Source organism: Vombatus ursinus, unplaced genomic scaffold, assembly GCF_900497805.2.
Source record: "Vombatus ursinus unplaced genomic scaffold, bare-nosed wombat genome assembly UNPS02014779.1, whole genome shotgun sequence".
Lineage (NCBI taxonomy): Eukaryota > Metazoa > Chordata > Mammalia > Diprotodontia > Vombatidae > Vombatus > Vombatus ursinus.
The window spans coordinates 22,908,906-22,935,897 of NW_020954557.1; the positions used below are offsets into that span (position 1 = coordinate 22,908,906).

Genomic DNA, 26,992 nt, shown 5'->3' on the forward strand with positions numbered 1-26,992 from the left:
ATGGACTTTTGCTTCTGAAGGGGGAAAAAAAGCCTGTATACCCTGTGAAATATTCCTTTGCAAGACCCATCCCTCTTCTCTCATTAATGCATTCCTCTGGGAGCTTGTTGTCTTTCAAAACTATGGACCTGTGCCAAGTACCTTCCTCCCCAGGCTTTTCGGCTCCTTTTTGCTGTGCTGTTTTCCCTCATGCAAATACTTCCTCATTGTATTGCTGTTCTGTCATGTCTGACTCCTCAGGACCCCATGGACCAGAGCATGCCAATACTGTCCATGGAGTTTTCCTGGCAAAGATACTTGAGTGAGGGGGCAGCTAGGTGGCACAGTGGATAGAGCACTGGCCCTGGAGTCAGGAGGATCTGAGTTCAAATCTGGTCTCAGACGCATAACACTCACTAGCTGTGTGACTCTGGGCAAGTCACTTAACCCCATTTGCCTCACCAAAAAAAAAAAAGAAAAAAAAGAAAAAGATACATGAGTTGCCATTTATTGCTCCAGTGGATTAAGGCAAATAGAGGCTAAATGACTTACCCAGGGTCATACAGCTAGTAAATAGATGAGGCTGAATTTGAACTCAGGCCTTCTTGACTCCAGGCCCAGTACCTACTGAGCTACCTACCTGCCTCTGGCCCTCACTATATATCCCCTTCCAAATGTTCAAATCAATGTACCTTTCTAGTATTCTCCTAACTCCTCTGTTTGTATTTCAAAGTTTCTGTTCAACTCTGGTATTTTCATTAGGAATGACTGCAAGGCCTCTAGGGACTTTCATTAAAGGTTCTCTTTTTTCCTCCCTGAAGGCTTTTCTCCCTCGAGTTTTACTGTGTAAGTTATATTATTGTGTAATCCTAAGGTTATTTAGTACTTGAACTCCTTCTGTCTGCTTGTAGTATTTCTTTGACCCGGAAGCTCTGAACTTTGCCTATGACGTATGTGAGAGTTTTCATTTTTGGGGTTTCTTTCAGTAGGTAACCAGTAGATTCTAACTATTTTTCTTCTGCATTTTGATTCTGATAAGTCTAGGTTATTTTCTTCTTTCAAGAATTCTTGAAATACGGTGTCTAGGATTTTGTAGTAATGATTTTCGATTAGATAATTTTTAGATCTCTCTCTTTGACCTGTTTTCTAGCATAGTTGCTTTTTGAAAAGAGATACCTTACCTATTCTTCCTCTTTTTTTTTCCTTCTCTTTTGGTTTTGTTCTAGTATTTCTGTTGCCTCAAGAAGTCAATGATTTCTCTTTGGTCCACTCTAATTTTCAGAAGTCAGTTATTTTTGTAAAGTTTTGTACCAAGAATAAAGTTTTTTATTCTTTCCAATTCTTTCTTCTAGAGTTCTCACTTACTTCAAAATATCCCTTTCAAAAAAAAATCTTTATCTTTTCCAGGAATTCTAATAGTACTTGCACCTAAACCATATCTTTATCTGAGGTTCTGTGTGCAGTTGCTATGGATTTATTTTCTTCTTGTTGGTCTATGTGTTAGATACATAAAATTGCTTTATTATCAGTGTGTTCTCCTTATTAATATTACCAGCTTTATTGATTGGCACTTTCTGTTAGAGCCTGTCTTTGACTGATCTAGCACTCTTGGATATAACACAGCATCCATCACCATAATAATGGATATGTATATCTCCTGTTGGCCTTCATATCCACTGGTATTCGTGAACAAAGTCCTAGAAATCTCAAACTTGCCTTGAATCTTCTAGCTACAGAGCATTGAGCTCTTCAAGAATGTAAAAGTGTTTGGTCAGTGCGCTGCGAAACTTTCAGAGCTCCTAGGGATGCAGACTCATCACTGCCCTCTTGATATGTAATTTACCAGTTTCAGTTCTCACCACTAGGTTCACAGACCTGATGATATTTGACTGTCCTTGGGCTTCTTTTTTGAAGCTCTCAGGTCTTCCTGCTCCTGAGGAACTTCCTCATTAGAGCTGTGATTACCTGTGGATGGTTGATAACACTAGAGGTTCTATAACCCTGTATTCTGACTCCTGATACATATGAGTCAGAGCCTTCAAGGGAGCTTACTCCAGGGGTTTCTTTACTATAGCATTCTACAGTAAGGAATCAAGTTCTCTTGTTCCTGGTACACAATGCTGCTATAAGCTCCCAGTTTCTCTGAAGTACCTTAAAAAGCCTCCAAGTACTGTTAATCTCCCCAGCACTTCCAGCTAGACCCATACCTTATTCTCTGCAGTCTTTAGAGTGTTGCTCCGTGCCATCATGGGTTGGATGAAAATACTTTGTGCAGTTCCCTCCCCCCCATTTTAAAAATTATTATTTGATCTGATGCTCTTTTTCAATCTTTGCTGACTCTGTATTGTAACTGGGCTATTCTGTTACCTCTGCTACCTTAACTGGAGGTCTCCTCCTGACCTTTTCATCTGACTTGCAGCTTATTTTTGTTATTGTTCAGTCGTGTCCAACTCTTTGTGACCCTATTTGGAGTTTTCTTGGCAAAGATACAGGAGTGGTTTGCCATTTCCTTCTCTAATTCAGTTTACAGATAAGGAAACTGAAGCAAACAGGGTTAAGTGACTTACTCAGGGTCACAATTCTAGTGAGTATCCAAGGCCAGATTTAAACTCATGAGGATGAGTCTTCCTGATTCCAAGCCCAGTGCTCTATCTACTGTGCTGCCTAGTTGCCAGTACTGCAGTAGTCTGTCATTTCCTTCTCCAGCTCATTTTACAGATGAGAAAACTGAGACAAACAGGGTTAATTGACTTGCCCAGGGTCACACAATTAATAAGTAACTAAGGCCAGATTTGAACACAAAGCTTCCTGACTCTAAGCAGTGTTCATTTTAGAGGTAAACATGGCCAACAGGGTTAACTGACTTGCCCAGGGTCACACAGCTACTAAGTGTCTGAGGCCACATTTGAACTCAGGAAGATGAATCTTCCTGACTGTAGGCACAGTGCTCTATCCATTGTACCACCTAACTGCCTAGCTAAAACCTCCTAAATGCACTGTCTCCCCTAGTCAGAATGTGAGCTTCTCAACAGCGAAGACTATTTTACCTATTTATATCCTCAGTGCTTAGTACAATGCTTTACACATATGTATTTAATAAATGCTTTTTTCATTCACTCATTCATTCAAAATCAAGGATGTCCATTTTCACCACTGTAAGTCAGTTAGTCAATAAGCATTTATTAAGCACTCACCCTGTTTCAGGTAATGTGATAAGCTGGGGGATATGAAAAAAGATCCGAGTTCAAATTTCACCTCAGACACTTACTAGCTGTGTGACCCTGAGAAAATCACTTAAGCTCTGTATGCTTCATTTTCCACAACTGTAAAATGGAGTTAACAATACTACCTACCTCCCAGGTTGTTATGAGACTCAAATGAGATAATATTTGTAAAGCACTTCGCTTAGTGTCTGATACATAGTAGATATTTAATAAATGCTTGCTCCCTTTCCATGTCCCTTTGACATAGACAAGAAAATATATATCCTTGAATAGGCCATGATTTTCTTATTCCATTTTTGTCTTTGTTAATAGTACTACAATTTTATTCATAAAGAGATTTATGTACTACCTTGCATATAGCAGGCATTCAATAAATATGTGTTGATTGCCTAAACGGTAATTTTTTTTTCTGAAAAGGTTGATTCTAAATATCAAAGCTGCTATTTTATTAGTAATTGATGTTTTCTTAAAGACAATAATAAAATAAACCAGGTTAAGGCACCATGGTACAATGAAAACTTCTGTGTTATTCCTAAAAATTTTTAGGAAAGGAGATGTTACAGAATCTTCTAATATATTCCACAATATTTCAACTAGTTTAACAATACATTATACAACTCATAGCTACTTATAAGAAAATATCAAAGTTGCTTTTTATTAAAATAATTAATGGATAAAGTCTTTCCCTTATTTCTTAATTCTGAATAGTAAACTTAACTTTAGCTATTCATATTTCAAGTTTACTGAGTGTCTCAAAAAAAGAAATGAAAAGTAAACTTACAGGCTTAATTAAATTAAATTAGAATCTTATATGCTTAAATTAAAAAAAAAGGCAGTTATTGTAAGAAGAAAATTCATTATACAGAAATTATATCCACAGTTAAAAAAAAAAAAAAGGAAATGTCAAATTGCTTCTGTATCCCTAAAGTAAAAAAGACCAAGTATAGTGCTGCCATCTAGCAAGCAAACTTATTAATTACTCAATGGCACTAAAAATGAATAGAGACTTAACTGGAATATCATACAGAGAAAGAACAAACTTTGCCTTTTCTAACATTCTGTGTAAAATATTAATGAAATATCTTATCTTACCTCAGCTATACAACAAATTGACCCTAAGGCTTCCCCACGAAAACCATAAGTTGTCAAGTTTTCAAGGTCTTCATGACTGTTTATTTTTGAGGTATAGTGCTTTATTGCCATCACAGGTGCATCAATAGCTTTGATCCCATCACCATTGTCTCGGACTTCTATCTTATCAAATCCATAATTTTCCTACAAAGGATAAAAAGTTATGAAAAACTATTCGACTGATTATTGAGTTTCTAATTCAGCAAGCACAACAAACATAACTAAATAATGCACATTTTTATAGGTTAAGTGTGAGGAAATCAAATAACAAATAACAAATTTCTGTTTTCAGGTTATTTTGTCTCTGGTTATAAAGTATACTAAAGAAAATGTCTTCTGAATCACTTGATACATTTAAAAACTGCTAGTACTTTAAGTTTCTAAATACAAGTTATTCTCATATCAGCTTTCTTTCAAGTAATTGTATTCAGTGCAATTTTAATAACCGTTTTCCCTTCAAAGTACCTTTTTTGGAAATCATCATCATGGTTTTAAATTTTTATAAGTCTTCCATGAAGCAAAATCAAAACTGTATTCATGCAATATTCTAAAAGTAAGGTAATCTACCAACAGCAGAAATCTACTGATAACTAGAACTTGAATTTGAAACTATTAACAAACTACTAATTTAAAAGACAATGTCACTTGAGATTCACAATGATTCTGGTATGGTAGGTATTAAGGGTACTGTTATCCCTATTTTTTAAATGGAGAAACTCAGATTCAGCAAGTTTGTTTATTTCCTTTTATCTATTTTGCTACTGTAGATGTTTATTTTACTTTTATAAATGGTTTTTCCTTTTCTTTCCTAATTTAGAATAAGGACATTTAAAATGACCAGGCAAGTGGCATCCTATAGAAACTGTAAAATGTTTCCTTATTGAACTTGTGTAACTAAGTATCTAGGTGGGAAGTATAATCTTTGAGGACACTAATTAGGGGTAGCTAGTGGCACAGTGGATAGATCACATGGAATCAGGAAGACCTAAGTTCAAATCCTATCTCATACACTTATTAGCTGTGGCCCTGGGCAAGTCATTTAAACTCTGTTTGCATCAGTTTCCTCAAATGCAAAATGGGAATAATAGCACCTACCTCCCAAAGCTGTTGTGAGGATCAAATGAGACAGAAATTGTAAAGTGCTTAGCACAGCACCTGGCACATAGTAAGTGCTAGGTAAATGTTAGCTATTATTATGACTATTACTGGTTATGAAGTCTCAGCCCCACAAAAGGGAGTATCTGAGAACTGTGCCACACTGGCATTGTTGATACTCAGTATAAAGCAATGGTGGAAGCAATCAAGAAGAGGACAACGCTTATAGCTCTCTGGGTTCCTAAAGAACTATATAGAATGGAGAGATGGAATGTGTTCCAAAGCCAAAGTGGCAGCTAGGTGGTGAAGTGGACAGTGTGCCAGTCTCAGAGTTAGGAAGACTCCTTCTTCTCAGTTCTAATCTAGACTCAGACACTTACTAGCTTTGTGACCCTGGGCAAGTCACTTAACCCTGTTTGCCTGCTTCCACATCTGTAAAATGATCTGGAGAAGGAAATGGCAAAGCACTCCAATATCTTTGTCAAGAAAACCCCAAATAGGGTTAACAAAGAGTCAGATACAACTGAAACAACTAAACAACAAAGTCCCAAAGCACCCCAATTTGATTTGCTAGGACAGCTGAGGAAAAGAGGGGTTGATCAGGAGAGACCCAAATAAATGTGATGGGTCCTCCAATCAGAAAAGATCAATCACAATTTAATAAGATTATAGGACATGAGTTTATTCAAAGAACATTTCCTAAAAAGGCAGCCATAAGACTTGGCATCTTTTTTTTTTTTTTGGTGAGGCAATTGGGGTTAAGTAACTTGCCCAGAGTCACACAGCTAGTGAGTGTTATGTGTCTGAGGCCGGATTTGAACTCAGGTCCTCCTGACTCCAGGGCCAGTGCTCTATCCACTACATCACCTAGCTGCCCCAACTTGACATCTTTTTGAAAGGAAACAGGAAACTCCTTTAATTGGTTCCCAATGACTGGGAACAGTATCCAAAATGACTGATGAATGAGTATCTAAAGAAATGAATTTTAGTTGGAATTCAAAACTCTCCTATGAGTTTTGAAATGGCTCAGCCCCTTTTTCATGAGTTTTCTTTCCCCTGCACTTTCAGACCAGAGTATATCAAAAGGAGGGTAGTAGAAGGGAAGGTACAGGGAATTTCTTCCTTATTCATGTCCCACCAAGAGCAGAAAACGGTAATTTGCAGAAGAACATGGCTAGCCTGAAGAGTATTCCTGTATTTCCAGTTCCTGGTCATCTTCTGTCCATCTTACTTAATTTTCTGAGTAGAGGTCATAGACTAAAGTTCCTGAGAGTGGACTTTTCCAATTTTAGGGGATTACTCTATGAATAATCAATCTTGCATTCAAAAAATTTCCATGTTTGAGAAATCTTGAGTTCAAGTGGCAAGGCCCTGAACTTCTAAAACGTGGATTTAACCAACAACATACTAGACAGAAAGGAAGAGAACCACCAATGTGGTACCTATACCTAGAGATATGAAGCTATATCATGTGGCTCCAGAAGACCTGGCCCTTCCTGACCCTCCAAGTGACTGCACAAGCTGCTAAGTGGCAATTAGGTGGTGCAGTAGACAGGAATCAGCAGGACCTGAGGTCAAATATGGCCTCAGACACTTACCAGCTGCGTAACCCTGGACCGGTCACTTCACCTGGTTTGTCTCAAGTTTCCTCAACTGTAAAACGTGGATAATAAATAATAGAACCTACCTCCCCCCAAAGTTGTTGTGAGGATAAAGATAAGATATATGTAAAGAGCTTAGTACAATGCCTGGCACATAGTAGCCAACACATAAATGCTAGCTATTGTTATAATAATAGTAATAATAATAATTATTATTATTACTATTATTATACACACTGTAGGTCCAGAGCAAATGTGGAATTGATTGCTCAGCATCTCTGCAAAGCATCTTTCCTATCCTGGGGAGTCTAATGGGCTACATGAATATTTTATATTTCTGCATTCGTTTGTGTGTTCCTATGAGTTCTTTGCATCCTATGAATTTTATGTGGTGGGTGAATAAAGGATGTTCCACAAACCTGTGTTCTACAGGTATGAATGTTGAAAACCTTATTACTCACATATGGGCAAACCTAGACATGAGTTATACAGTGAGTTTATTTAGAAGTTTTTCTGGAGTATTTCAGATGGGTGCATGAGCCAAGGAGACAAACTAACCTTCTGAGGTCAAATCCTAAGTTTTAGACTGGGTGATGGGTCACATTGTTTTCTACCCAATAAACAGAATGGAAGTTCCTTGAAGGCAGAGAATGTTTCATTGTTGTCTTTGTATCCCTAGAACCTATCACAATCTCTGTCACTTAAGACATGCCTGACAAATGCTTGATGAATCAATGAATAATTGAATGACAGGTTAGGTGACTTGCTCAGAGTCACGTAGCTAAATTAGTGCTGAATGGGTAATCTGAATTCAAGTCTTCCAGACTGCAGGTCTAGAATTCTATCCATTACCTTAAATGAGACAGTTTTTTTGGGTACAAATAATAATTCATTAGCATGCAAAAAGAAAATTTTCTAACTGCTCCGGCCTTTCATTGGCTTATTTTAATTGGTAAGAAAACTCACCAGCTTAACATCTATATTTGTGGCACCAGCATCCAATGAATTTTCTATTAGCTCTTTTACGACACTGATCACAGAAGTGATCACCTGAGAACTTGAAAGGAGACGAACAGTTGCTGCAGGCAACTGCTTCATTCTTCTTAAAAGTAGAACTGTTTGGGGAGAACATAGGAAATAACAAGAGGATAGCATATCACAAAATGTAGTTTCTAAAACACGCCCAACTTCTTTTTTAGATATCTAGATTTCTATGTCTTGAACTCACAAAGTTTAAAATCAAAAAATTAGACCCACATTGATCTGCCCCCCCCCCCAATAAATACCTATACTGATTTTCCTATTTTCTATAATAGTACCACTGTTTTCTCTGGCACTCAATTATCTTTTATTTTTCCATCTTTCCCAGGTCTTCCTCTCCATATCTAATCACCTTCCTCCTATTTCCCAAAAAGTCTTCAAGTCTTGATGATTCTTCATTCACATCTTTCCCTCTTCTTATTCCTACTATCATACCACATACCATATACCATACCACTTTCCAAATACTTACCCAGGCTACAGCATAAGCTTCCCAACTGTTCTCCTTGTCTCCATTCTTTCCCTCCTCCAGTCTGTATTATACATCACCACAAGAGTAATCTTCCTATAAGGCTTTTCACAATCTAGCCTCAACCTAAATTCCTATTACTTATCCTTGGTTGTAATCAAACCAAATCCTTGGTTCTAATCAAACCACCTTGTTATTGTTGTTCAGTCATGTTTGACTCTTCCTGACCCCATGGACCATAACACATCAATTCTATCCATGGAGTTTTCTTGGCAAAGACACTTGAGTAGTTTGCCATTTCCTTCTCCAGTGGCTTAAGGCAAACAGAGGTTAAGTGACTTACCTAAGGTTACATAGCTAGTAAGTGTCTAAGGCTGGATTTTAACTCAGCTCTTCCTGACTCCAGGCCCAGCACTCTATCCTCTAAGCCACCTAACAATCTCTAATCACCCTTTCTTATCACCCCCTATTGTGGCCTTAGAATATTGCTTGTGAATTCTCCTTCTATGATTTCCCATTCTGACTCACCTACCAATATTCACTTCAGGGTTTCTCTTAAATCCTTCCTCTTAAATGCAAATGATTTGTCTCTTCTCCCCTATGGCATGTATCTTCTATATCACTTTTTTGGTACATACCATCTATTTCCCCAAATAGACTGTAAACTCCATGAGAATAGGGACATATCTTCATATAAATATGTTACACACACACACACACACACACACACACTCCCACCACCACCACCAGGCTTAGTGCTTTGCACTTAGTTTTTAAATCAATATTTGAGTGACAACACTATTGTTGTTTGTCCTTTGTTTTGTTCTGTTTTTTCCTAAAGAAAACCAACAACATCACAAGGTGACTTGGCTTGTGAATGAACTAGATTTAAGTGAGGCAAGTTGAACAAAGTCATCAGCCTCACTCTCTCTTCCAGAGTCACTTAAGTATAGTGGCAAGACAAAAGTCAGGACAGCTGGTGATGGCCAAAGATGCAGTGGATGACCTTGGTGTCTTCAATGTCTGACCAAGCTCTAAGAGCTTCACAGGGCCTGCTTTAGCTGCCTTCATGGCCACTGGAACAAATTGTTCTCATCTGCTCATTCCACCAGAAGAAATCTTCACATGCTTAGGATGTACAGCCCCCTAACTCACCAACGGATTTGTGGCTGATCTGTTATTCTCAACCATCTGCTGAGACAGTTTACTGGGATGTGGCCACTGTGCATGCTACAGCTTCTTGGAGCTACAGGTGAGAGTTGAGTATCAGGTGGACGCCAAAGGTGGATGAGCAGCCCTGAAAAGGGCTCAGCAAGCCCTTACACCAGAGGTGCTAGTCCTCCTTGAACACTCTGATCCTAGAGGTAATAGGAAGAAACTGGAGTTCATTTAATAGAAGAGTGACATGGTTATACCTGTGCTTAAGGAAAATCATTTTGGCAGGTACATGAAAATTAGTTTGGGAGGAGACGATGCACGGAAATCAATCAGGAAGCCTGAAATAGTCTAGGTGAGAGTTGATGAAGGGTTACAGATGTAAGAGATAATGTAGAGGTAAAATCACCTTAACTTCTGAGGGAACATGAGGATTTGAAGACTGACAGGCTGTGAAACTGGGTGACTAGTGGGATAGTAGCAACCTCAATAGAAAAAGGGATGGATTTTATTGGAAAGATAATAAGTTCTGTTTTGGACATATTGAGTTTGAGTCAACTATGGCAGATTCAGTTTAAAATGTCCTACAAGCAACTGATGATGTGCAATTGGCGCTTGAGCAAGAAACTTGATATATAGATTTGGCAGACATTTGCATAGAGATAATTCATGGAAATGGATACAATCTATGAGAGTGGGGAGAGAGAAGAGAGCCTAGGACAAAACAAGATACAACTACAGAAAAGGAGCATGGTATCAATTTTGATCCTACAAAAGAGACTGAGAAGGAATGGTCAGACAAATAGGAGGCGAACCAAAAAAGAGTAGTGAAGAAGTCCGTTCTTCTTTCTGGATCTCAATTTTCTATACTATAAAATGATAGAGATACATTCTTTCAGAATACAAACTGGACCTGGAATTTTATTAGTTATGGAAACTCCCTCTTCCCAAGAAGACTGGCACCTTCTCTGCAACTTACAACCTTAAAGAGTTGCCTAGAGAACACTGAGAAATGAATGATTAGCTCATAGTACCATGGCCAAAGGGTGCCAGAGGCTAGATGGGAACCCAGGTCCTCATGGCTCTGAGGTCAGTTCTCAATTCGCTTCACCAGGGGTTGGTAAACTACAGCCCAAGGATTATATCCAACTGTGTCTGTGGGCCAGGAGCCAAAAATGGCTTTTGCATTTTAAAAATTATTAGCTCCCATAGTTTGCCAATCCCTGTACTACACAATCCTGCCATTCATTAATCAACTCACTAGTAAGCATTTATTAAGTTCCTACTCTATTAGAAACAAAAGTGGTTGTGTTGGGATAGAAAGCAGGCCTGAGAACTGGGAAAACCAAAGTTCAAGCCCCACCTCTGACACATACTAGCCTTGTGACCCTAGGCAAGTCACTTCACTTCATAGTATCTTGGGCAACTCTAAGACTAAATTGCAGAGAAGGTTCAACTAACATTGGCAGAAGTTTCCTCATTCAGTAGTTCCCCATATTAATGAAATCATAGGACCTATTCCTCTATGCAAGGCACCTCTAAGGTACCTTAAGAGTTTTGAGAGTCTGATGCTTCACTGTGACACATCTTCTACCCTTTACTCTACTGTTTCCCCTATCTCCACACTCCTTTCAGCTGTGCAACTTACCAGTTAGCTATATGACCCAAAGGAAGAAAACAAATGCCGATTATGTGCCAGGCACTGTTGCTAATCATTTTACAAATATTACCTCATCTGATCCTGGAAGGCAGACGCTATTACTATTCCCATTTTATAATTGAGGAAACTGAGGCAAACTGGGGTTAAGTCTCTCGTCCAGGGTCACATTACTAGTAAGTATCTAAGAATGGATTTGAACTCAGGTCTTCCTGACTCACTGTGCCATCTAACTACCTCTAAAGCTTTCATTTTCCTCAGCTGGGCTATCTAGGTTACTTATCCTTTCCCAAACATGCCTTCTTTCCCATTGCATTCACTTTCACTTCAATATATTTCTCTCCTGGAAATAACCTTGCCTTCATCTCCACTTGTTAAAGTCTTATTCTTTTAAAACTCTATTAAAAAACATCACCCTCTTTAACTGTTTCTTCCTAGATTATATAAACTTCTGTCTAGAACTGTCTAGAACTCCCTCACCCCAGGCTGGGTATCTTCCCAGCCCATCTCCTCCCATCACAGCCGGGGAGAATGCACCTCAAACGGGCACCACCCGGGGGGAAGAGGCAGTCAGTGAGCAGCACCCCCTGTTCTGGACCCACCAAAGTACCCAGGCCCTGGCTGGGCACCAGCTGGCTCCTTGGAGCCAGTTTACAGTCTATTTGGGGAAATAGGAGGTATATACCAAAAAAGCGATACAGAGGATACACGCTTTAGGGGTGAGGAGACAAATCATTTGCATTTAAGAGGAAGGATTTAAGAGAAACCTTGAAGTGAATTTTGGTAGGTGAGTGGGAAATCATAGAAGGAGAATTCACAAACTCGGTCTGAGAAAGTAACTTAACTTCTATTTGCATGAATTTCCTCATCTGTAAAATGAGGATAACCCCACCTACCTGACAGGGGTGTTGTGCAGATCAAATGAGATATTTGTAAAGTGCTTAGCACAGTGCCTGACACAAAATAGGCCCTATATAAATGCTTATTCCCTCCCCTCTTTGCATTTTTCAAAGGTCCCTTGACTCCAAATCCAAAACTCTTTCTATTGTAACTGCATCATCTCCTAGTCATCATCAATTCACAATAAGTGAGGGGAAGAGTTGACAAAGAGAGCATGAATCAGAGAAAAATACTGAAATTTAAATGAAATCTATAAAAATAACCATGGTTAAAAAAAAAATTCTTCCCCATAAATCTCGATGTTTAAAAAAACAAGAACAGTTTGGATTCCTGTAGAACACTCCAGAACAACCAAAATAGTCACTATCTTCAAGTAGTATTTCCACCTTCAGTTTCTACCCCTCTTTCAATATATAATACAATCTCAGATTAATTTTCCTTTCTTAGTTCTGATCATATTATCCTATTTTTCAAAAATTTACAGTAGCTCTCCACTACCTACAGAATAAAATCTAAATTTCTTAATCTGGCTCTTTATCAATTAACCAATGAGCACTTATAATAGATGACTGCTACATGCCAGCATTATGAGCACTGGGGATACAAACAGAAAAGTGAGGCAGTGAGACCTCAAGGAGTTTAAATTAGACTTCCAAACCCACTGCAACTTTACCTGTACATAGTGCTCTAGATAAAATAACTTATTCCCTCTTCCCTATATATCCACCTTCCTTTCTCCATGTCATTTATTTATGCTGTTCTTTTCACTTGGAAAGCTTTTATGATACATACCTATTGACTTACTGGTATATCTCTCTGTCATCACATTCTTCCTCATGTGTAAAATAGGGGTAATAATGGCACCTACCTCTCATGGCTGCTGAAGATCAATGGTGATAATGATTTTAAAGTGTCTGGTATTATTATTATATCCCTTTATTGGATTATATCTTTCCCTCCTCTGAATCCCAAATTACTTCCTTTCAGGGTATACCTCCATACAGGTAATACATCCTTTTTCGTCTAAGACTCTCTTACTCACCCTCATCTTCCCCAGAATACCTAAAAGTACTTTACAGTAAGCAGGCCCTTAAAATATTATTTGTTAAAAATTCATTAATTGTCCTTTGCTATGTGTACTGTTTTCTACCTTTAAAATTAAGAAGGAAGTTGGTGGAGGGGGTAGGATCAGGCTAAACCTCAGCAATACGAACGTTAAGTCTTTCACGTACTTCAAGATGTTTTTTGTTTCACCCTCAAACTGAAAAAGTTAAAACAGGGAAGCACTCAAAAGTTTAGTTTACCCAAAAAGTAATGCCTTTCTCCATGTACTTATCAATATGTATCAACAATCAACACGATCACTGATTCAGCCACGGAAGGGTCCCTGGAAGTCATTTAGTCCAAACACGTAAGGACATGAGATAACACTAGACAAAAATCCACATACACAGCTTTCGCACTTGGGCCAAAATACCACACACCCAAAAAACAACGTGAGCTGTATTGTGAACTAGGTTGGATGTGATGAGTTGGATACACTGCAGCCTCTCAGCCAGCAGAATTCGCGAGGACAAGAAGGATAGAAGAATGAAAAGCATCATAATGCAAAATTCCTTCAACACAGTTAAAAAACAAAACAAAACAAAATCTACGGACAATACCGCCTTTATCCAGCTTTTTCAAATTCTACGCACGCACGCATTCTCTCTCACACACACACACACACACACACACACGCCCCCCCCCCCCAATCCCCCGCCTCGGCTTCAGTGGCTCCCCCAAGGCCTACGGGTGCAGAGTGAGGCCTCACTCTAACTAACTCCGAGCCCCCCACGTATGCGCTTACTCACTTAATCACTCACAGGAAGCTATAGGAGACAGGAGGCCAGCACAGACAACAAAATAAAAATGCCCGTTAGTCACATGACACCTTCTTCTTCTCGGCCACGGGCTACAAACGAGTGGCGGCAAATCTCTGCTTCCTCCAGATCTCAGCTTCCACCTCCCCCAGGACCGCCCCCGACCCGGCCGCCGGGATCCTCCCTCAGCCCCGAGGGGCGGAGCTGGCGTGGAAGCCCGGGAGCCCAGAGGCGGATGGGAAGCCGAGGGCAGCTAACCCCGCCTCCGGCGCGCCCGGGCAGGATCTGATTGGCGGGCCTGCCTGTCAGTCGGGACGCGGCGGCGTTCCGCTCCTAAGGCTTGCGCAGGCGACGTTCTCCCTGAGGGAAGAGCAGGGCTCAGGCTCCAGGGAGAAAGCCGGCGTCGGACCGGAGCAGCAGTGCTTCGGTGGGTCCGGAACGGCGGGTGCAGCTCACTGCCTCTTCCCCCGCGTGGTGCCCGTTTTGAGGTATGTTCTCAAAGGCGGGAGTGGGAGGAGATGGACCGGAAGACACCCAGCCTGGGGTGAGGGAGTTCTAGACGGGCCCCAGAGCCCCGCCGCGCTCCGTGACGGTCTCGAGCCGCGTCCCCGCGCTGGTCCTTGGACATTAGGGCTATCGCAGGCCGGGAGAGGAAAGGATCCGCCCTGGAGCGGGCTGCCGTGGACCTCGCGGCCCCCCCCCCGCACCCCAGCTCCAACTTCCCGCGGGGTCTGTCCTGCGGGGCCGGTTCCTCGAGGCTCCCCGGTCCAGCGTGGACCGCGGCGAACTTGCCGCGGGGGGGGGGGCTTCGACCCTTGACCTTTAATTTTTTTCCTTGCGTAGCCTTCAGGCTGACCTGACTGATGAGGGAAATGCCTTATTCTGGCCTTTCGGGTGGGTTTTCTCGTAGTGGTAGGAATGAAAAGTCAGACTTCGCTGTTACAACTTTTTTCTCCTGCAGATTTTACAGAATAGTATTTAGGAAGGGCAAGATTTTCTATAATTGAGTTGCAGGGAACGTTCCTTAGTACGATTGGAGCTGCCTTTTAGCCTCAATAGTATCAAGATGCATGTTACTTACGTCTTCCATTGGGAGAAATCCCCTTCTGGAGGTCCTTCAGGTGAAGGCTGGATGACCACTTGAATATGTTGTAGAGGTGTCCTGGTCAGATACAGGTTGGACTATATGTCCCGAGGTCCCTTCTCACTTTGAGATTCTGTGATTCAGTAAGTTGAATGGGATAATGGGAAATGTGTATGTCAGCACTGTAGCAAAGGTGTTTTCTTTTTAAATCGACCCTACTCTGCTTTTTTTTTAAATCCCTTTCCATTCTTGAACTACTAAAAGACTTTTCAGGTTATAAGTGAGGTATTTTTATTAATTGTATCATTCAAGGGATGCTTTTTTCTTGTTTTTAAAAACAAGCATTTTGAGAAAAGGTCATTTATTCCTTTGTTTCCCCCCTCCCCCTCTCTGAGAGAGAAAGAAGGACACGTTTTTTGACCTTACTAAATATTTAGAGGCAGTAAATATTTGTGGGATGCAAGAACTTATGTTTTTCAAATGAATTTGACTTTACCACAAAACTAAGGAATAAAAATTTTCCATCCCTGTCTTCTGATTTTTTTAGTGAAACTTTTCTAAACAGCACTGGTGTTTCAAGACTTCAACATTTGCCCACTTTACTTCCTCTCAGCAACACTTTGAGATAGTTATTTTAAAAACATTTTTCTCCATTTGATACATTAGGAAAATTTTCTATTCTAATTGTCATATAAAAAAATCTTTGGGAGGAGGCTTTCCGAAGGATTTGAATTTGGGGACTTTAATTTGACAGAGGTTCTTTACAGAAATTATAAGTATATGCTAGGTATTTTCTGCTATATTCCTCCCTACTTTAAAACAACAAAGAAATTAAAGGCAGTTACTTAATTTCTTTCCTGGTGTTTCAGTAGGGTTTTTGGTTTTTTTTTTTGAAGAATCTATCTTTTCAATGATAACAGTTTTGTTTGCTTTCTTTGCTTCCCTGCAGAGCAAAAATGAATGTTGGAGTTGCTCACAGTGAGGTAAATCCAAATACCAGGGTAATGAACAGTCGTGGTATGTGGCTGACATATGCATTGGGAGTTGGTTTGCTTCATATTGTCTTACTCAGCATTCCCTTCTTCAGTGTTCCTGTTGCTTGGACCTTAACAAATATTATACATAATCTGGTAAGAACTTAGCCTCCTTATAAAATATTTTGCAAAATGAAGGGCATATTATTAGGGGTAAAAACAAAAGTGAAGTTTAAAGTAATCAGGAAACTTGAAAAGATTTTCATTTTATAAATTATACTTTGTAAGCTATTCATGGAGAGAATTTGGAATAGTAAAGTTTAAGAATATGCTAGAAAATACAGTTCAGAAATGTAATGTTTTATAAATTCTCTGTAGAAATTAAATTTAGCACATATTTTAAACTGTGTTGTATAATGTTTAATAAATGAAAGCCCATTGGCAAATGTTATTTTTCCAGTAATGGTAATGGATTTGTGCTGATCCATTTATACACTGTAACCCAGCCTCTCTTGCAACCAGCAGCCCTCATTTGTAATGGGTTAACTAGGAATGGGACACAGTTTGGCACTGTAACAAGTCAAAGTTAACTGGATTTGCCTGGGGATCTAACCTATGATCTTGGCTTCATTAACAAGATACTTCAAATCTGCCTCTGTCATAGTGATCCCAAGGCGAGCCAATTTATAGATTAAAGTTTACTTATAAAGATTTTTAAACCAATTACACACATTTAACCAAATAAAATATTTTAAAATGTTTAAACATCCTAGTTTAAGCTAGAGTCCCTCAATTTCTTAAACATAGGGGAACTGGCACTGTTCTTTGCCTTTTTTTTTTTTTTTTTAGTTCAGTTTGAATCTTCATACCACACACTGCAAATTTTGAGTAATTATTTTTTTATTCAGTGCTAAAGCTCACTATTGGAATCATCAATACAAATGGAATTAGCTTAACTCAGAGATTAAATCTAATCAGTACTTATTAAAAGCCTCAAATACAGTATGTCTCATGTTCTGCCTTTTGTCCCTTTGGTACCAAAGGTCTGTTACTAGAGCCATAGAGCGTACATGTCACATTTGTTTTTAAGTAGTTATGAGTCAGTGTCTTCAAGTAGGGGACATGGATAAATAATATAGTTAATATAAATACTCTTATAAGTTTACATTAATGAAACACTGTTATGTTTGTGTATGTAATGTAATCTTCAGGTACAGTTGTGTCTTTGTGTGTCTGTGTATTTAGATTGCAATATAAAGGGGTTTTGAAAAGTTAATTGCAGTGAACAGAGGGCTTCCAGAAAAAATACATGTCACTCATTCTAGGACAGTTCCTGCCTTTTTGCCAATTTCTTCAAGACCACACCTACTTACCACTGTTTAAAATGAGTCATGAAGTTGTTCATTTAGCCTCAGCTGGACATCAAGTCCCTTTGAATTGCTTAATCAGCATAAGCAAAGACTGGAATATGCTTTTTGAAGGTAAAGGCTGTGTTTAGGTTAAGTTTTTTAGCATGCTATGCTGGCATGTGTTTCAAAAAATGTATATAAGGGCAGCTAGGTGGCACAGTGGATAAAGCACTGGCCCCGAAGTCAGGAGGACCTGAGTTTAAATCCAGCCTCAGACCAAACACTTGACATTTACTGGCTGTGTGACCCTGGGCAAGTCACTTAACCCCAATTGCCTTAAAAAAAAAATGTATATAAACAGATGTACTAACTTATCTCAAACTGAATTTTTTTTTAATTTTCTCCAAAGGTTAGTAAAAGAAGAGGTAGTTTCTCTGTCATTTAAAGTTCTTTTACCAATGAATTTGTACATATTTGTAAGCAAACTATATGTTAGACTTGGAGTCAGAAAGTTTTATTCAGTGCCAAACTACTCAGTCATCTCATCTCTAAAATGGGAATAGGCCATAAGATTAAACTACTTTACATCATAGAGTTAGGAGTCAAGGATCAAATAAAATGATGTATGTAAAGCAAGCACTTCCTAACTTATAAAGCATTATGTTATATAATTGTGAATTATAATTAGATCAACGTATTAGATATGTAGTATGAGATCCAGATATCATTTTAAACATAGTAAATCAACTCTTTGCAAAAACTAATTTATAATTACTTTCCCCCCCAGACAACCTTGATTACTAAAAATTTTGGTAGGGAAAACATGTTATGGTGTAATATTGTGAAGAGAAAACTGTGACATTACCTTAGGCTATTTATTTTTCTTTTAGAAGAGGGAATTCTAACTTAGCCTAAAAGAAGTCTCTGTTAAAAGCATTTGAGCCTTTTGGTTTTGTTTTTACATTGGACATTTGTACAGGCCCCCCCTTTTTTTTAAAAAGAATAAATTTGGCTCAAGACAATTCCAAAGAACTCATGATGAAAAATGCTATCACCCCCGAGGAAGAACTAATGGAGTCTGAATGCAGATCAAGGCATACTATTTTTCACTTTCTGCAATTTTTTTTTCATTTGGGTTTGTCTGTCACAACATGACTAATAAGGTAATGTGTATTGCATGACTGAACGTGTGTAACCTATAAATTACTTACTGTCTCAGGGAAGGAAGAGGTGAGAGAGAAAAAGAAAATTTGGAACTCAGAATTTGCTAAAAACGAATGTAAAAATTGTCTTTACATGCAACTAGGGAAAAAGTAAAATATTTTTTAAAAAAAGAAAAACTTGGCTTAACATAAAAGTACCATCAGTTCTTCAATTCTGGTACTTTGGTGGAAAGTTAATAGCTAAAAATACATCCTTGCATTTCTAACTATCTGTATACCAAATGTGGAAAGAAGTTAGAAATTCTATATATTATACTGTAAGCTTTAATATTTTAGTTGTAGATTATAAGTTCCATGGGCCTTACTTTTGTCTAATATCTTTAGCACCCACCACAGTTCCTGACACATAATAGGTGCATGATAAATTTTTGTTGATTGATAATGATTCAACAACAGAAGAAGAAACAGATGTGTTTTTTTTCTTAGTACTATTTTTGTATCACTGATGGTTTATCATCAGATTGACCTTGACATTCCAATAATAATCAAAGTTTAAAATTCAAATTGTTAATACACAGGCATGCATATAGACCCTTTGCATTCTTTCATGCTAATAAGCACAAATATTAAATTGCTTTCTGTTGATCCACCTCCTTTATTTTCTAGGGAATGTATGTATTTTTACATGCTGTAAAAGGAACGCCTTTTGAAACCCCTGACCAGGGGAAAGCCAGGCTGCTAACTCACTGGGAGCAACTGGACTATGGAGTGCAGTTTACTTCTTCACGGAAGTTCTTCACAATTTCTCCAATAATTTTGTGAGTGGAAGTAACTCAGGGTTTAGGAAAGCTTGAAGGGGGAAGAATTATTCTAAAATTGTTTTTTGAACTATTGTAGATGTGGGAATATTATGAGAACCTTTATTTCAGCAGGTGGGTGATGATTCTGTTCTATAGCAGCAAGCATTGAGAGAGCCTCCTAGGAGAACGCAGAGCCAAGCACTGGAAAGGATATGCGAAAAGTGTAAGACACATTCTCTTGTAGAAGAGAGGAGTCAGAACAAATACACACGAAATATATGAATACAAGACACTGGGAATATCCCACATCCTGCCTCCCATTAATCTTCCTAAAACATTTGTTTGCTCTATCAGCTCCTGATTAGACACTGGCAGTACCTTGAGGCACAAATTCATTTTTTATGAGATAGAATCTGTGCTCTTTAGCTTGACATATAAGTGCCTCCACAATTGACTCCTCTTTTACTTTATCATGCTATTGCTCCTCTCCACAAAATCTCTGCTCCAGCCAAATTGGTGTGCTTGGCATTCTTTTACCATGTTTTCTCTATATTTTTGTGTGAAATTCAACCAGCATCTTTTTTTTGAGCACCACCTTATTCAGGGCACAATGCTAGCCTCTTTGGGGTATCAGATATACAAGACATAGTGTCTGCCCTCAGGGAGCCCCCAAAGGGGGTAGGGAAATAGGACAAATAATAATTACTCTAGTTTTTTCATGTTACAGAGCACTAGCCATTAGAACCCTTTGAGGTATAGAGTATATTACATCCATTTTACAGATGAGGAATTAGCTCAGAAGTTAAATGCTTCGCCCATTATCACATAGCTAGTAAAGGTTAGAAGGGGAGTTTGCAATTCAGATCTCTTGATTCCAAGACTGGCATTACTAGAATCTACTTTCGCATTCCCTCACATAATACAAAAAAGTGTGCAGGTATACCTCATTTTATTGTGTTTCACTTTACTGCACTTCAAAGATAATATGTTTTTACAAATTGAAGATTTGTGGCAACCTTGCATTGAACCAAGTCTATTGGCGCCATTTTTCCAACAACATGCACTCACATTGTGTCTCTGTTTCACATTTTGGTTATTCTCTAAATATATCAAACTTTTTCATTATTATTACATTAGTTATGGTACTATGTGATCACTGATCTTTGATGTTACTGTTGTAATTGTTTTGGGGCACCATGAACTGCACTCATCTAAGATGGCAAACTTAATTGATAAATGTTGAGTGTATTTTGACTGTTTCAGACAGGCTGATCCCTGTTTCTCCCTTTCCTTAGGCCTCCCTATTCCCCGAGACACAATATTGAAATTAGGCCAGTTAATAATCCTACAATGGCCTCTTTAAGTGTTCAAGTGAAAGAAAGAATCAATGATGTGGCAAGCTTCATTAAATTGCCACAGCCACAATTAAAATATATACATTATTTTTTAGACATACTACTACTGCACACTTAACTAGACTACAGTATAATGTAAACAACTTTTATATGCACTGGGAAACCAAAATATTCACGTGGCTCACTTTATTGTGATATTCAATTTATTGCAGTTGTCTGGATGGAACTGAACCCAAAATGTCTTGGAGATATGCCTATACAAGTGTATGAATGGTACGAAGAAAGCTTTAAGGGAACTCAAAGGAAGGAGCAAATTAGTTCCTTTCCACATATGTAAAACCAGTGCTTCCTTTAAGCCTTGCCTTTGCTAACCACATAGGTGGTATAGTAGATTGAACTTTGGTCTCCTGCTTCATATACTTAATAGCTCAGTGACTGGGCAAGTTGCTTTACCTCTCTGTGCCTCAGTTTCTTTATCTATAAAATGAGGGGGTTGGACTCTGGCCTCTAAGGTCCCTGACAGTGCTAAAGCTATGATTCTATGAACTTAGCATTCAGTGGTTACAACCTGACTATATCATTCAACCTTGAGTGCTGGCTTCTTCAGTACTGGAGATTTTTGATCTCATCAATTTGGTTTTCCTCTTCTTGAGCCTTTGATACATTGTGGGTTTTATATTGTATCTTTTTCCCTCAACTTGATTCTAAATCCGTTAAATCCCTTTTACATCTTCTTTGCATTTTTGTTGTATCATATGGGCAAAATGCCTAATGCTTACTAGGCTCTCAGAATGATAATATTATCAAATGGTATGGTGTGTGTGTGGTCTTTAAGTGTTAAATTAGAAAAAGAAAGGTAATTGTGAGCTACATTAATTGAGGGCAAGGCTTCATTTAGGTGACAGGACTTGAACTTGGACCCAAGAAATGGTTAGGATTTGAAGACTAGACAGGAAAGCATCACAGTTTGTGGGAACATGTTTATATTATGTAGCTCCTTTTCTACCTAATATATTTTGTAATGCTTTGTACAAAAAGAAAACTGTGCCTTTTAGTCTTCTCTGATTTTTTCCCTTAAGGAAATAATGACCTTAATGTTGTGTGGATGCACACAACAATAAAGCAAGTATTGTGTACCTGTGTTCTAATAATATACAAAACCCCAATATTTTTAAAAATGTATTTTGTGCTGCAAGTATTTTTTAAAATCTTTTCTGAAGCCATCTTCAAATATTATTATTATTGTTTTTACATTCTGCAGAGTGTTTCTTCCATGTTTTCTAGATGAAGACATTCGAGGGTCAGGGAAATTGAGACTTGCCTAGAGTATTACAGTTGATTGGTGGCAGAGCCTAACGTTCTTGATTCCCAGTCCATTACCTTTTTTAACATACTATACTGCTTTCCATGTGAGGCAGTAGGATTTGTCACATTTTTTTAATATTGCCCCAGGATTTTTAAAATTTTGTAAAGAGGTATCATGAAATTCTTATTTTAATTTTAATTATTTTAAGTTTTAAGCAATAACTGGCTAACACCTTTCAAAAGTACAACATGAAATGACATAATAATAGAATTTTAGAGCTGCAAAAAGATTAATAACTACTGATGTATAATATTACATACACAGAAGTATGGATAGGATAAATATATATAATATCCTGTTTTGTATAGCATGAAAGAAGGGCAAGAGGAGGAAGCAAAAATAATGGTCTTCTGGTGTAGGAAAGTATTAAGTGAGAAATGCTAACTGTCATCTGAGCTTTCTCATTGCAGAATGAGCAGTGGTATACTGTAAAGGTTTAATAACCAGCTCTCTAGAAAAGTGTGTATATAAGGTATTACAAATGCTATAGACATACTTATGTAAGGTATTACAAATTGTACTGATATAAAGGATGGGTAGTATCCAACTTTAAAATAATAAAATATATAATACTCTATTATAAATCCCATATAGTCAATTGATTCCTGAATACTTTCATTGATTCTTGCAAAACTCTTTTATCCATAGCCAGTCTAAGGTTGTAGTTCAACCATGATTTGACTTAAAGATTTGCATTCCAGTCCATTATTTTGCTAATGAATTTATTGTCATTAAATCTGATATGTGGTCTACTATTAAACTATTTCTCACTCTCATATAAATTTTATTCATTAACCTGAAACCTTTCAGCTTTAGCACTCCTGATTTCAACAGTGCTATGTGTATCTTTTTAGCGTTTTGTAGTAACAGGAATTAGAACACTGTTTGATTCTATATTATTATTTACAAAATCCCCAAAATTGTTTAAATCAGTTTCATGTTAAAAATTTTCATTTAAATGATGTAATTTTTTTAATTGCCTATATCCATGGTGAAGTTCTTCATAAGGCCAACTAGATGGCTCTAATAAATCAAAATGCTTTCCTTGTTCCTCTCTGATAAAATATGTAAGTTCATGTGTTGAATGATATTTTCCAGTAACTATTCTGAGGGAAGAGCATTAAAATTCTTTTATTAAATAGAAAGTCTTTAAATTTACCTGACTTAATCAGATATTTAACTAGAGATTAATGTTTTCCAATGCCAGTCTTTAAATTTTCAAAAGCTCTTATGGTGTTAAAGTTAATTGATCTTGACTGCAGTGCAGTTGAAAGTAATGAAAATTCTTTAAGACTATCAATCTTATTAAAGCAAGGTCTTGCAAGAAATTAACATTAGTCTTTTTTTTTTTTTTCTGATGAGGCAGTTGGGGTTAAGTGACTTGGCCAGGGTCACACAGCTAGTAACTGTTAAGTGTCTGAGGCTGGATTTGAACTCAGGTACTCCTGACTCCAGGGCTGGTGCTACATCCACTGTGCCACCTAGCTGCCCCCCACCTTTTTTGGGGGGGGTGAGGCAGTTGGAGTTAAGTGACTTGCCCAGAGTCAGGCAGCTCAGTGTTAGTCTCTTTACCAAACCAGAATAAGAACAAGAAATATGCATATGTAACCTTCAAAGGATAGGTGCATTCATTATCTAGCAGTAGCAGCTTGTAAACCAGTACTAACCAATTTCAATAATTTTAATTTCAAGTTCTCTACCTATAGCTGCTAGCTTGGTCTGATTTTTTTATGAGATTTATAATACGAATAAATTTTATCCAGAAATATTTTTAAGTGATTTATTTTATTTCAGATATTGAATCATCAAGTGATAAGTACTAGTGATTTAAATAGCGCCAAATGATAAATTTTAGGAAAATTTTCTAACAACTTTATAGCTATTCTAGACTTTCTTAACAATACCAGAACAAAATGCAAGTTTAAATTTGCTTTTATTCATTATTGAAAACACAATTATTTATTGTGTAGACAGTATTGAAAACAAACTCTGCTGTGGTTGACAGCAGCTATCTTAAAGCAACAGATAATACTACCTTTCTAGTTGCTAATTGAACTGTGCACTGGAGATAAATCAATGTGCTGCTTTTCTTAGAAATGCTTTTCTTAGATGCTTTATCAGTCATGGTACAGATTTTTGGCACTTTTCTATAATATTCTTAAATAACTTCACCTCAGTTTCTTTTGTGATGTGTTCTACTATTCTTGTTGCATTGTATCATGTATGTAAATAATTGCTTACATCAATTGTCTACTCAGTTTCATCCAGATATTTCTAAAAATGTTGTGGATGGCAAACTGAGTAATTGCTTAGCTATAGTGGTGTACCTGGATGCTTGCTTACTTTCAAGACTACCTCATAAAGCAGAATTTAAGAATGAGGGCAGTGGTTAAAGAGAAGGATGCTAACAATACATTTTGTGTTTCCCCCCCCGAACAGATTAGAAATTATCTGTCCACACAAGAAACTACCTTTCCAGTTATAATCACAGGGGGACAGAACATTTTATATTCTGCATTTTTTGTGTCAGAACACTTTTTACAGCCAGTTAGGCTTCTTTCTAACACATGTATCTAGTAGTAGGTGGTGTTAGCAGAATTTTTTTTTAATTTCAGAAAAATTAAGCTTTGTTATTTGAATCCAAATGTTTAGATTTAAACAAAACAGCTGAATTTACAAGTGTTTTCCATTTTTCATGTTTAACTGGTTATGAACTTGTTTGACTACAACACTAGACCTCAGATGAGAGAACATCCAAAAGGCAATGTTTCTGTTTTCTTTTAAGACACTGTAAACATTCATTAGCGTAACTTAGGTAAACATAAAATGTTGTTTTTGTAACCACTGAATATATTTGAAAACTTTGTAAACAACTTTTTTTTTAAAACCCTTACCTGTTTTTGTTTCCACAGGTATTTTCTGGCAAGTTTCTACACCAAGTATGATCCTACACACTTCATCTTAAACACAGCTTCTCTCCTGAGTGTGCTAATTCCCAAAATGCCACAACTGCATGGTGTTCGGATCTTTGGTATTAATAAGTACTAAACTGAAAATGTGAAACAACCATTCTGACCAAAACTTTGTGGCTACTGCTTTTTCTATAAGGAGGAATAGGTAGCATGCTATGCCGTTTACATTGTAATGTGCAATGGGAAGTTTTTACATTCAAGGTCTAATATTTATTTGTATGCTATTTGGAAAAGCAGATTTTTATGAGATGCCTCTAAAGCATTTAACAAGTCTGCTAAATTTCTGCAGAAGTTTTCCAGGAGAGCAGGGCAGGCCCTGCTCACAAATGATTGACAGTACAGTGAGAGAAGAAAAGCTCTGCACATCAACACGAGTCTTGAGGATAGGAGTAGTTTAGTTAATGAAAGGGCACTATGTAGGAAGAGTTATTCAATCAGTCACAGTTAAGTTGAAGTACATTTATGTATGGAGCAGAATCACTCTATACAAAGGTCAAATGTCCTATACCTAAGATAGCCTGCTCTTTTTTGTTTTACAAATGTACTCTGTTTTTGCTGGCTTACTGTCTTATATCTAGACATGGTCAGTTCTGGATGTATCAGGGGACTGATGTGTTCAGATGATGTACTTTCAAGTCTCATTAATAGGTATCAGTGTGGCTTCCTGCAGTTTTCTAGTGAGTCTTCATACATTAATTTAGGGCAAAGCAAAGTTCTGCTGGGGTTTTTTGTGTTTTAAAAGGCTGCTAATCATTTTTGGAAAAAAACTAATTTAATTCCAGGCAGTCTGAAGCATAGTGTGTAATTCTCTGATTATCTAGTTGAACCATTTAGTGGTTAAAATCTCTTTTCAGGGGGATAGTTAAATACTAGATAGATAGCTATAAATATAAGGAAAAGAGTTGTCTAGTGAAAAAGGTAACTTTTTCCAGTCATGGTACAAAGTAAGCTACTAAACACTGGGTCTTTTTTTTGTAGCTTTGCTGTAAAGGAGTATACTTTCCCTTTATAGTTCCTTTTCTCCATCTCCACTTTACCTATTAACTGTACTTTCAAAATGGGTATCTATTTATGTGTTCAAAGAAGTGAATGTAAAGTTAGCATTTTAAATCAGTCACCAGACTGTTCTTTGAATTAGGCAAGTTTGTAGTTCCTAGCCCTGAAACACATAATTCGTTATTTGAGATTTCCTCAAAACTTTTGTTAATTATAATTAGCTATTACAAACATCAGAAAATAAATTATTGAAAAATTAAACATTCCAAAATTCAATGATTTTTGGAAAATAAACCAAAATTAATGATATAGTTTCAGACTACTTAATCAGTTTATCCTAATAAAGCCATACTGTCTTCAAACTCTCTTTTGCAGAGATTATATTTTGCATTGATAGTCTTGACTATGGAAATTAATTGTGCAATTGACTTTGTATGTTTTTGTTTTTTTTCCCTACATTTTGAAACACTAAGAAAAATGGATGTTTTACTTTAATAAATAGATTTTTTTTAAAAAATGGATGTAAAATTATTTCAACAGATGTAAAAATTGTCAACTTTTCCTAAAATAACCCTTCTGATAGTCTTTCCTAGTTTATTTTAAATCAGTTTTATGACTTTGATTCATACAAGTAAAATCAGATTCTTTTTTTACCTCCTTAGGGAATTTCTTTCAAAAAGTATATCTTAATTAGAAAATCTCCTTTCCTGCCTTCATAGCCTTTGTGTACCATAGGGCCAAGATATCTGGCATTAAAGACAAGCTTTCTTGACTTCTTTCGTATCACAGTTTTAAATTTTTAAATGTCGCCTTTGTTAT

At 37.4% G+C, this 26,992-nt stretch overlaps 2 protein-coding genes across 4 annotated transcripts in view; one reads left to right on the forward strand and one right to left on the reverse strand.

Moving 5' to 3' along the window:
* PMS1 (PMS1 homolog 1, mismatch repair system component) overlaps nt 1-14,264 on the reverse strand; it is a 112,738-nt gene extending 98,474 nt beyond the window's left edge. Inside the window, exons 1-3 of one of the 3 annotated variants that reach the window (XM_027866210.1) lie at nt 14,118-14,264; nt 7,997-8,145; nt 4,296-4,478 (exon numbers count right to left, since the gene is read on the reverse strand). In XM_027866210.1, coding sequence (XP_027722011.1) covers nt 4,296-4,478; nt 7,997-8,128 — 315 coding nt within the window. In that variant the 5' untranslated portion in view covers nt 8,129-8,145; nt 14,118-14,264. Of the gene's footprint in view, nt 1-4,295; nt 4,479-7,996; nt 8,146-9,695; nt 9,803-14,105 lie in introns of those variants that run through there. The other 2 variants (XM_027866209.1, XM_027866211.1) reach the window with 2 other exon arrangements.
* Nucleotides 14,265-14,466: 202 nt separating this feature from the next.
* On the forward strand, nt 14,467-26,674 carry ORMDL1 (ORMDL sphingolipid biosynthesis regulator 1). The gene is made up of 4 exons (XM_027866162.1): nt 14,467-14,602; nt 16,148-16,328; nt 19,351-19,502; nt 25,118-26,674. The coding sequence occupies exons 2-4, from the start codon at nt 16,155-16,157 to the stop codon at nt 25,251-25,253; spliced, it is 462 nt and encodes a 153-aa protein (XP_027721963.1). The 5' UTR covers nt 14,467-14,602; nt 16,148-16,154; the 3' UTR covers nt 25,254-26,674.
* Nucleotides 26,675-26,992: the final 318 nt, after the last annotated feature.

Excerpts from the sequence above, each read along its gene's own strand:
- ORMDL1 (XM_027866162.1), top strand. The coding sequence starts at position 16,155 with ATGAATGTTGGAGTTGCTCACAGTGAGGTAAATCCAAATACCAGGGTA. Across the intron at positions 16,329-19,350 it reads CAAATATTATACATAATCTG|GGAATGTATGTATTTTTACA; the intron begins GTAAGAACTTAG and ends TTTATTTTCTAG. Across the intron at positions 19,503-25,117 it reads ACAATTTCTCCAATAATTTT|GTATTTTCTGGCAAGTTTCT; the intron begins GTGAGTGGAAGT and ends TTGTTTCCACAG.